Source organism: Pongo abelii, chromosome 11 (genome assembly GCF_028885655.2).
Source record: "Pongo abelii isolate AG06213 chromosome 11, NHGRI_mPonAbe1-v2.0_pri, whole genome shotgun sequence".
NCBI lineage: Eukaryota > Metazoa > Chordata > Mammalia > Primates > Hominidae > Pongo > Pongo abelii.
The window spans coordinates 76486461-76498487 of NC_071996.2; the positions used below are offsets into that span (position 1 = coordinate 76486461).

General features: G+C 36.1%; 1 protein-coding gene across 3 annotated transcripts in view; it reads right to left on the reverse strand.

The window, feature by feature from the left end:
* Positions 1 to 10095: 10095 nt before the first annotated feature.
* Positions 10096 to 12027, reverse strand: part of SP3 (Sp3 transcription factor) — a 56695-nt gene continuing 54763 nt past the window's right edge. For all 3 annotated transcript variants that reach the window (XM_024243046.3, XM_024243044.3, NM_001159789.1), the window contains 1 exon segment: positions 10096 to 11821. In XM_024243046.3, coding sequence (XP_024098814.1) covers positions 11505 to 11821 — 317 coding nt within the window. In that variant the 3' untranslated portion in view covers positions 10096 to 11504.

Here is a 12027-nt window from a genome sequence, read left to right on the forward strand (position 1 = left end):
TTTCAAGAACCTGATTGTGAGTGAGGAGTAGGTGACAATGAGACAAGCCGAACCCCGACTTCACTCACCTAGCTGCCTGCCCATGGGGCAATAGGGAAACTAAGACAGAAGTAACTGCCAAAAGCAAAGGAGTTAGCAACCTGGTGCTGCTAATTCTTAGAGGTCAATGATGAGCAAGGCCTAGGTCCTTCTGCAGCTGGTTGCCTGACAGTCTAGCAAGTTGATAGAACCCATGCGGTGACCCTGTTAATTTTATGACTGTTTGCAAAGGGACAGTTTTCTCTGCCTTTGTAGAGCAAAACCAGGGAGGAATTTAAGTTTGCAGCTTGCTCCCCACCAGATCTCACAGTTGTGGTGGGATAAAGTCCTCAAGAACAAAGAAGCTGCGATCACACTGGGTCAGAGTCCAAAAAGCCAGCTTCAAATAATGTTGGACTGTATACTACCTTTGGTGGTTCTTTAAGTACAGAGTGTTAAAAGAGGTCGCTCAGCACTGGCGCTGCAGGCTGAGTCCGGCCCCATGATGCTCCCGCACATTCTAGGACACCTTCTTTCTCCACAGCCATAGCTGTTAACGACTCACTTCTTTCCTCCGAGCCTTTGCCCTTTGTGTCCTAAGTTTAAATTCTAGGACATGAGAAATAGCTCAAAAACCTGTCCCTTTATCCTTTGCCAATTGAAAAAGAAACCAGCCCAGCAGAGAGGAGACTAGGTAACACAAGACCTTGGTTCTGGATGGTGTTCACACCTACTTCGCTTTTGCTGTGCGTCATCAGTCAAATAATGACTTATAGGGCAGAATATTGCTTTAAAAAGTTGGTTTTGGCCAGGCGTGTTGGCTCACGCCTGTAATCCCAGCACTTTGGGAGGCCGAGGTGGGTGGATCACAAGGTCAGGAGATGGAAACACGGTGAAATCCCGTCTCTACTAAAAATACAAAAAATTACCTGGGCGTGGTGGCATGTGCCTGCAGTCCCAGCTACTGGGGAGGCTGAGGCAAAAGAATTGCTTGAATCCGGGAGGTGGAGGTTGCAGTGAGCCAAGATTGCACCACTGCACTCCAGCCTGGGTGACAGAATGAGACTCCATCTCAAAAAAAAAAAAAAACAAACAGTTGGTTTTGTGCATATGTTGCTGCCTTATAGTTTCTAGTCTCCATTTCAGGGTTGACTCACTGTCTCCAATATTGGAGTAGATTTGAGGAACACTTTGGTTAGAAAGATACATTCCCATCATCAACTTTTCTTAGTTTTTTTCCTGCCCTGAATTTGGTTTATCAAGTGAGCCTCAAGCTTAACACTAGAGCCTGAGCAAGTAAGGCCCTGTGTTCTTTCTTTGAAAGTCATAAAAGGTTTATTAGGTCCCCTCATGAATCTAACCGTGCCAAGTAGACAAGGCCTACACGCAGGCTCTCCCAGGCTTGGGGCACAGTGCTCCAGATGTCACATCTGTGGATATTTAGCAGAGTTATACTGTAGCTCTTAGAGGATTATGTTTAAGGAAAAACAAAAAACAAAAAAGTAGCCCTTCCCTAACATTGAAATAAAGGGAATATATTGTTATAATGAAAAAGTACAGGAAACTGGAGAAACCAAATAGATTTTTTTTTAAGTCAGGAAGGTGATTATAGTCAGAATGTTATCAGCTTCTCTTACTATAACCTTCAGGGTAGAAATTATGAAATGATAATTTCATCCTGAATATCGGGTATATAACATGCACTCAAATGTTTGTTGAAGAAATAAATGCCATCAATCCTGTTTTAGGTTATATGAAGACAGCTGTGATACTTGAGATAATCACACAGGATTTGAAGTTAGAAAATCTGGAGTACGTATTCTGACATCTACTAGCTGTGTGTTTTTGAGTGATACTCTGGCCCACTAAGCCTTAACTAGAAATGGAGATAATGCCTATTCCACCTATCTTACCATGTTATAAGAACTGAATAATGTTATAGTTACATGTGAGAAAGAAAAGTAAATAGTAGTCAGAATCAGGACAGAGATGTCTGGCACCACCACTTCTGTTTAACATTAAGCTGTTGATTAAAAGTAGAGGCACAAGACTTGGAAATGAAGAGACAAACATTTTCTTCTTTGAGGACAATATGACTGTCTCCATAGAAAATCGTATAGGGTCTACAGGCAAACTATTAGAACAGCAAAAGAATTATGTAAGATTATTAGACAAAATCATTTTACAAATATCAATAGCATTTATATACTCCAGCATTGATCAATTTAAACATTTAATTTTAAGAAGCCTATTCTCCAAAGCAACAACAAAAACATAAACTACGTAGGAATCAGTGCAATAAAGGATGTGTAAGGATTTTTAAAGAGACAATAATTTATTTTTAAAAACCATTAAAGACTTGAATTAATGGAGAGATACAGAATGATCATGGATAGAAAGATATCATTCTTTCCCCAAATTAATCTATAGATTCAATGTAATTCTAATAAAAAATCTTAACCTGATTGTTTAATTCTACATAATCACTTAATCCTAAAGTTCACAGAAAGAGCAAGGGGTCAAGAACAGTCAAAACCATTTTGAAATACAGAGAAGGGTGGGCAGAGGAGACTTCCTTACCGGATATCAAGAATTTAGGATAAATGACAGAGAAGGCACTATAATCAGCAGGGAAACGTTGGACCATTCAATAAACTGCTAAGACAACTGATTATCCATATGGAAAATAATGGACTTCACGCCATAAACAAAAGTAATTTCAAAGTGAATTAACAAGATAAATGGAAAGGCAAAATCATAAAATTTTTAGAGAAAAATTTTTGTGACAGTAGGTAAAGAATTTCTTCAGAAAGACAGAAAAGCCACAATTCAGATACAATAAAACTTCTGCAAAACAACACACACAAAACACCATCAACAAAATTAAAAGATAAGCCTTAGACTGAGAAAAGATACTATCAGCCTATATATCTCTAAAATATATATTAAATATATATAATATGTACCTGGGATTAATTAAGAATGTTTGAAGATCAATGCAAAAAATTGCAAATAACCCCAAAAAGCAAGTGGGCAAAGGATTCAAACAGGCAACTCCCATCAGAGGAAAATGGATTATGAACTTGTAAAAATATGCTCAACCTCACCAGAAAATAGAAAAATTAGAATTAAAGTCATGAGTTATCATTTCACATCCATCAACCCATCATGTGCAGTAGCCTATATCCCCAGCTCTTGGATAAAATGAACAGCAGGGAAACAGTTAGTTGGACTTAAGCCTTCTTTTTTTCTGAGACGAAATCTTGCTCTGTCGCCCAGGCTGGAGTGCAGTGGTGCGATCTCGGCTCACTGCAACCTATGCCTCCTGCGTTCAAGCGATTCTCGTGCCTCAGCCTCCCGAGTAGCTGGGATTACAGGCATGCGCCACCACCCCCAGCTAATTTTGTACTTTTCATACAGACGGGGTTTCACCATGTTAGTCAGGCTGGTCTCGAACTGCTGACCTCAAGCAATCCGCCCGACTCAGCTTCCCAAAGTGCTGGGACTACAGGCATGAGCCACTGCCCGCGGCCAAGCCTTCTTTCAATATTCAACTAAAGAGAGCGGTCTACTGTGTGAGAAGACCCCTACAGTGAGAGACTATGAGGAGTACCACACCTGGGCAGGGCTTGACTGAGAGATAGAAGGTGGAACCAGTGAGAAAAACATGGATTGTTTCTGCTACAGTTAACAAATATTTGGTTGTGCCTACTGGTACCAATTTTTAAATATATGCATTGCTTAGTTTTTCAGGTCCCTTTTAAATTTCTTACTTATACTTGCTTGTTTTTCTTCCAGATGAATCTAGAATCATTTTGTCAAATCCCAAAACAAAATTTCATTGTTATTCATTGGAAAAAACATATCTGCCAAGGCAGGATTAGGAGGGTATGGAAAAAATGTGAACTCCTATAAACGGCTGGTAGTAGTATAATTTGGTATGCATGTTATGGAGATCAATTTGGAAGTATCTGGTGAAACTGAAGATTAAGAATATCCTGTTGGCCAGTGATTCAAGTTCTAGATACATATCTCAAGAAATGCTCACATGTACACAAGGAAATATGTCATATATTTCATTGCAGCATTGTTTATAAGTCAAAAATTGGAAATAACTGAGATGCTCATCAAGAAGAAAATGGATACATTGTGATAAACTTCTTCAATGAACTACAGCATTTAAATGAATGATTTAGAGAAACATGGTAGTGTGGATACATCTCAAGAACATGAGTGGTAAAACAAGTCCCAGAAGGTTTTGTACAGAATGATACCATTTATATAAAGTTTCAAAATCAGAAAAACAATCCTAGGTATGCATACATATAATAAGGATATAAAACCATTCATGGTATCGTTCTGATAAACATGAAATTCAGAGCTGCAATTACTTATGTGGGTAAAGGGAGACAAATGAAATGAGACAGGGCTATACAGATTTCAAGTACAACTATAATCATTCCTTTTTAAAAGAAAAAATATATAGGTAAAAATAAGATTATAAAAGTTGGGTGATAGATTAGGTATTTGTTACATTGTTTTCTGCATTTTTCTGTATTCTTGAAATGTTTCATAATAAAAAAGGCACAATATGAATACTAGCAGTTTTGTTAAATGTTGGCTGACAACTAGGTGGAGTAAGGTGACTTAACAACAAGGTGACTTAACTCATTAATACAATAGTTGAAGACAACTATTTTCAAGTGTAGGAAGAATACTGATTCTTCCAGTGCTTACATTTACTAATACATAATATAATATGTGCCAGGCATTATGGAAAGTGGTTTACATGCATTAACTTATTTATCTCCATAATCACTCTATGAAGATGATGCTAGCTAGCATCATTCTCATTTTATAGTTAGAGAACAGGCTAAGAGTGGAAAGGTAAAGAGTGAAAGGTCACATAGGTGGTAAGCAGCAGAACTGTGAGACAAGCAAGCCCATGTGTGTCTAAGTCCCAAACCTACGCACTTAATCACTGTATTATGCTATGAAAGGTTTCAACTTTACTAAATGAATAAAGATGAAAAAACCACAGAGTTACTAGGAGTAGAAATGAGAAAAATGCAATTAACACAACTTAAGAATTTTTAAAGGATCAGGGTGTGAGGAGGACTAAGTAATTGGGTATACATAATTAAAAGTAAGGCCCAAATCTATTCTGAGTCCAAATACACAATGAAAATATACGTGACATGGTGTGAGATAGAAACACAGGCTAATGCTGGCAGAAAGTCAATATTCCACAAGACCAACCACAGATAAAGATACAGCCATCTGTTAAGAGGGTGTCCTGAAAACTGTAGAGGGACTTCTAAGCCTTTTAATCAGTTTTCTTGGACACATTCTACCAGTCTTTGAAGGCCCATCCTTTCTGAATCATCCAAGCTATATACTAAGTTCTGCCTTGTCTAAACCTGACTCACTTGGCAGGCAATAAACGTGACTTTTTGTTGGCATTTCCTAGGACGGCGGTCCCCAACCTTTTTGGCACTAGGGACTAGTTTTGAGGAAGACAATTTTTTCATGGATGGGAGTCAGGGGGTGGGGATGGTTGTAGGATGAAACTGCTCTACCTCAGATCATCAGACATTAGATTCTCTTAAGGAGGGCACTACCTAGATCCCTCGCATGCGGGGTTCACTACGGGGTTTGCACTCCTATGAGAATCTAATGTTGTGGCTGATCTGACAGGAGGCAGAGCTCAGGCAGGAATGCTCGCTTACCTCCTGCTGTATGGCCTGGTTCCTCACAGACCAGGGACCAGGACCGGTCTGCGGCCCAGGTGGTTCCTCACAGACCAGGGACCAGTACCGGTCTGTGGCCCAGGGGTTGGGGACCCTTTTCTATAGGATCAAGTCGTCAACTCTATGGTGTTTTATGAGAGAATATACTGTATCTCAGTTGTCTTAGTTGGCATTATTTGGTAGCAATAACAGCCTTCTGACTTAAGAAAAAACTAAGTCAGGGAGTCTCTCTGTTAAGGTTTTAAGGTTATCTTGTGGAACCCCAAGAGGATGAAATGCAGACAGTGAAATGCAAGACACTGGAACAAACACTGCCAAATTATCAGGAATCAAGAAAGCCGTTTTCTTTTTCTTCTGGGGTTGAATGTCATCTTTGCTTTCTCTGCCTCCCATATATGTTCCAGATGTGACCTCCCAAGACATCAGTTTTCCAATTCCAAATTCTCAGGAGAAATCATCTAATTGGCTCAACTTCGACCAGATGTCCACTCCTTGTCTGATTTCTGAATAGCTCCTCACGGAAGGTGGCAGAAAGTAATGCTCAGAAAAGGGATGTAAGTTGGGCAGGTATCCTAAAAGGTCACTAAAACAATACTTCCTGTATTTCCCTGTTGTCTATTAATCGGAGGCTTAGACTTTTTTTTTGTGGGGGAAGGATGGAGGGGAGAAATTACTGCATTTCTGATGGCCTTTCCTAACCTTAAAAACCACTTCAATGCTAGACTTTATCTTTCAGTCGAAATGAACCTGAAGATTCTTCGGCTGGTTTTTAGAAATGTTCAAGTAGGATAGAATCTTACATAGGGGTGTAATTTCCTCAAGAAAATACACATTTACGTGCTTCAGTCTTTTCTTCTTATTCCATTCTTTTCTGATAGGGCAGTCACTTCAGACACTTCATCCACTATCAATTTAGGTTCCAACTGTTCTTTTAACATTTTTGCATTAGAAACAAGACTTCCTCTCATTTTGGAAAAATCAATGTATGAACCATAGTCAAACAATGAAAATTCTAAAACACTTCACTACAGAAAAACGGAATCACCAGAGTTAAGGGGGGAGGAAGACATTGGAAGGAGGTTACCATTTGAATCTCTACCATAAGTCAGGCACTATGCTAAATGCTTATATTTTAATACAACAGTCCTATAAAGAGGGAGTACTTTTGTTAGCCTCTTCATGGATGATGAAAATGAGGTTTTAAGAAGGTAAGAAAACTATCAATATCACACATCTAGTATGTAGCTTAGCACAGATTTAGAAGCAAGAGTTAAAAGGTGAAAAATGGGGAGAAGGACTGAAGGAGATAGGCCTTCTCAGGATTTAATTCTTAACATCAAAAACTATATCTTAAACGTATTTAATACAATGAAGTGGCATGAATGTTACATGACAATATACATGACAACTTTTTTAAAAATATATTCATATCATGAAGACTTTATAACATCAAATAAAAGCAACAAGGAAAAAAAAAAACAAACATCGTACACCCTTTAGACTCCAGATTTGGCCAGGCGTGGTGGCTCACGCCTGTAATCCCACCACTTTGGGAGGCAGAGGTGGAAGGATCACTTGAGCCCAGGAATTCAAGACCAGCCTGGGCAATATAGTGAGACTCCATCTCTACAAAACAAATTAAAATTAACTGAGCATGGTGGTGTGCACCTGTGATCCAAGCTACTTAAGAGGCCAAAGTGGGGAGGATTGCTTGAGACCAGTAAGTGGAGTCTGCAATAAGCCATGATTGCACCACTGCACTGTGTGACAGACAGACCCTGTCAAATATAGGAAAAAAACAAACAATAAACCCTGGACTAGAATGAATTTTTCTGGGGAGAAGGTGTAGGATCCCAAAAAGACTAGAAATCACTAACAAAAAAAATCTTCTCTTTTGCAATTTGGCAGCCCCTTTTAAAAATTTTTCCACTCTGTCCCTCACAAAGTCCCCCATCACCCAACATACCACACTGTACCTTTGCAAACGCCATTTCTGCTGCTGAGTTTCCCAGACTTCATGCAGAATTCTCCCTCTTCTAGGTTTCTACAGTACTTTGTTTCTGCCACTAATATATATATTTACATTATATGCAAATCTGTCTGAACAAGGCAAGGGACCAATATGTTGTTTCTTCAACACTAAATAAAATTATGAGGTGATGTCACAAAAATTTCAAATTTTGTACCAAAGATATCAATTGTTTTGTGCTTATTGTCAGACAACAAAAGACTTAGTACTCATTCATGGCAGTAAGTTTTAAACATACTGTTTAGTGAAAAATAATTCTTTTACAACGAAAACGATTGTTACCAGCTTCATATAATTAAAACTGAAAACCAAATTGTGTTAACAGATAGCATGTCAGTTTATATATTTTAAAACCAAATGTTATTCCATAATCATTTATGCAACAACCCCAAATTTCAAACAATATTGAACACAATACATATTTTTCATAAAACCAAACTTTTGGATCTCGAGTAGGCAGTACTGGAATTTAAACTACAATTAAGAGCCTAAGGGGATGCTTGCTCTATTTTAAGTAATTGTAACGCAGGAGTGTTTAACAGAACCACTTGAGCAGCTGTTTCAAAACACATATACACTCCATCTCCAGAGATGTTGATTTAGTAAGCTGAGGCGGCTATTAGGCCTATGGAATCTCTAAAATGCTCCCCAGCAATTTCTAATGAACAATACTGTTTAAGAACTACTTTCTATGAAATAGGCTTGACATGCTTTCAGCTTATATGTATGTGTATTTTTAAGTATCTTAAGCATTGCCACTATTTTGAAAGACCAAAGTTATTTACAGGGCATCTGACTTTCTGTGGTAGGTGTACCTCCTTTAAAAGGTTATGTGCTTTTTGGTTGAGTTACTTTTCAGTAATTAAGCCTCAATCTATAGAAAATGAGATGCTCTTTAAGAGATATTTTCTTAAATTAAAATTTGAGGTATACAGATAATCGAGTCCACTAAATGTTACAACAGGAATTATTTGTACATAAATATATTCAATATGCACTAACTCTAGCCTTTACAAAAATAAAGCAATTTGACAAAACACCTATTAGAGTATACCTACCCTGAGAAATATTATACTCATACACAATACTAATATATTTTATAACCAGAAAAAGTTCACATCAGAGCAAATCTCCAAATGTTGTTTCCAGAGTATATTCAACATTTTAAAATATAAAAATAGAAATATTTAAAATTATCTACACTGAGGTTACATAACTTTGGTAAAAATTCCAAAGTTCACTAATATATTCCTAGTGGGCACTAAAAAAATCTAAAACTTTATTCAAATAATTTTCAAGACTACATTTTCTTCATTGCATTCATTCTCTAGGAATTCATAAAATATGCATGGACACCAATCGATTCAAAGTACACCATAAACTTACTGTAAAAATTCAATATTACTTAAAACATCTCTACTATCATTCAAATGGTTTAATCTGACTTAATGGGCAGTTTGCTCAAGTGAACCACCTGCTGCTCACTTAATTCTCTTCACATTAATCTTAATTTAAAAATTCTAAAAATTACCTAAAGGAGTTTAAAGATTCAAAATCTAATCCCTGTAACTTCAAAATAATTGTAAATTCTAGTGGTTCATTTATATTATTCCAAGTAGAACTTCCTATTTTACATCACAACCTTAAGTCTCACATTTAGAAAAACTGTCCATGTTTATGCGTGTCTAGAGTTCTCCAATGCAATCAGGTATTACAGACAGAGTCAGACTGGGCCTGGAAAACAGAAAATGGACATCTTTACCCCCACTGTATACATGTGTTAAGAAATTTGATTTTTACTTTAAAATATCTATAATACACAATCACATTAATACTCTTTCTTCCTACTCTGCCTTTATCATGATGAAACACATGCAAATTCAAAAGCAACTTTTTCAAGTAACTCCTGCCATGGTTACCAATGCTTGTCTTATCATTTTCAGGAGTCTTAATGTAAATTCAGGTTTTTGATAAATCAAAATATTCTGCATTGCTTTAAAACGGAAAACAAAAAAATTTGCAAAATGGTACTGATAAAACTGATATGAATCAATGTGGGCTAAGGGCTAAGACTTTTTTTCAAAAATTGTATTAGTAAGCTCATTCTTATTTACTCTAGGTAAAAAATTAGTAAATGACCAGTGTCTCTATATATCTCTTCTTCAAATAAACGCCTGTTTACAATTCAGTGTCTAAAATCAAGAATCTAAAAATAAAAAGCCAAGTTGAACAAAATTAAACCACCAATTCTTACCCCATACCACTGCAATATTTTTAATGCATAGGAATACAACAAACTCAAAAGAAAAAAAAATAGTGTTTTATTAACTACCACACTGTTATAATACACTTTAAACGTACAATAAGGTAGCCTTTAAATTTGAGGTGGTCTTAAGAATAACAAATGAACAGAATTCCAAATTTTTGAAATAGGTGAACTGCTGCAGTTACAGGTATACATTTAGGAAAATTGTATAGCTCTTACAAGACCAGCAATGTAACTTTATTTTGTACATTTTTAAATTGAAAATATAAACAATAATTAAAAAATAAAAAGAAAATACAGCATAATAAAAAACATACGTTTCTCAATTAAATGTACTGGATACATATAAATTTTAAGGGAAGAAGCAAAAAAGGAAATGATTGATATTTAAGTGCAGACTGACTACCTAGACAAAAAAAAAAGACTTAAAAAAATATCATAAAACCTCTAGTTCTTCTATGACTAATATCCATATGGTTGGAGTATCGTCACTATGGAAGTGATTTTGTTATGTTTGCATATGTTATACTTTACTGGTAATTTACATGATGGCTTTTAAGGCCCTGGGAGACATGGTTTTTGGAAACAAGATTGGATAAAAATCACTGCTAAGACGCAATACACCTTATTTTTTTTGGTCCTCCAATAGTCAAGGAAAGGGATAATTCACTATAACATTCTCTTACCACCCAAATGCCTCAACTTATACATTTTAAACTTTTTTAAACATTGGTTATATTGCCCAACTTCGTTATTGAAAGAATATTAACAAGACATTATTTTGGCAAATTAAATCTTAAACATGGCTTTTCAACAGGATTTAAAAGGTGACTATCCCTAGAGTTCCATGTTAAAATGTAGTTTTCAAAATCTTACAAGAGTAATGCTTAAAATATTGTACATAGTTAACCTAATTAAAATAATTAGCTTCAAAATGACAAATTGATAAGCTAAGTAAAGCCTACACTATGTAACATTTGCTTGGAAACTTGATTTGTCAGTTATGCATAATAAAAATTCCAGTCATCAAGAAAATTACAAAATTTTTTATCATAACATGATTTCTTTCACCCACCAGCTTTTTTATCTTACAATAGATAAATACCAACATGTTCTCATTTTTACACTAAACCACACAGGATTGATGCATTTGGTTAGACTACCATTCGCATTGTTAAATTCAATTTTCTCTTTATATAACTTGGTAAAATTTCATTTCTTCTAGATTCCAAAAGTACCTACAAAACCCATGCAATTTTACCATTTTTAATATACTATGGAATATCATACAAAGTAAGGCATTTCAGTGTCATGTATAACCAAGTTACTGTCAATCCAAAAATTTTTGCACATCAATAAAAAGATATCTAAGAACTTAGGAACAATATTCTTCTCACTACTGTATAAAAATAACCACAATGAATAAGTATTTGTGTAATATTTACTCCATTGTCTCATTTCCAGAAACTGTGACAAGCTGTAAAGGTATTTCAGTGTTGGTAAGGATATCTTGATTGCTGGTGGCGGAAGTATTAACAGTTCCTATCCCTGAAACAGAACCTTGTTGAATATTTGCAAGGATAAGCGTTGTTCCTCCTGCAGTAATCAAAGTATCATCTCGCGCAGCTTCCACAGATGCCAGCACTGTACTGCTAGAGTGAATACCTTTTTTATTCTGGTGTGTTTTAATATGTTTGGCAAGGTGGTCACTTCTCATAAAGCGTTTTGAACATTCTGGACAAACAAATTTCTTCTCACCTGTTAAGAAAAAAATTAAGTTACTTGGTTTTAAAAATTCAACTTTAATAGCTCAATCATCTCCCCCAAAACAGAAAGTAAGTCAACGCTGACAGGTGAGGATGGGAGCAGGGGTCTATTAAAATTGTATTCATTTTACGAGCTACCCCTGCCAGATTTCTCTTACAGAATATTTCTCCTTAAATCTTTCATCTTTACTTTTTGAT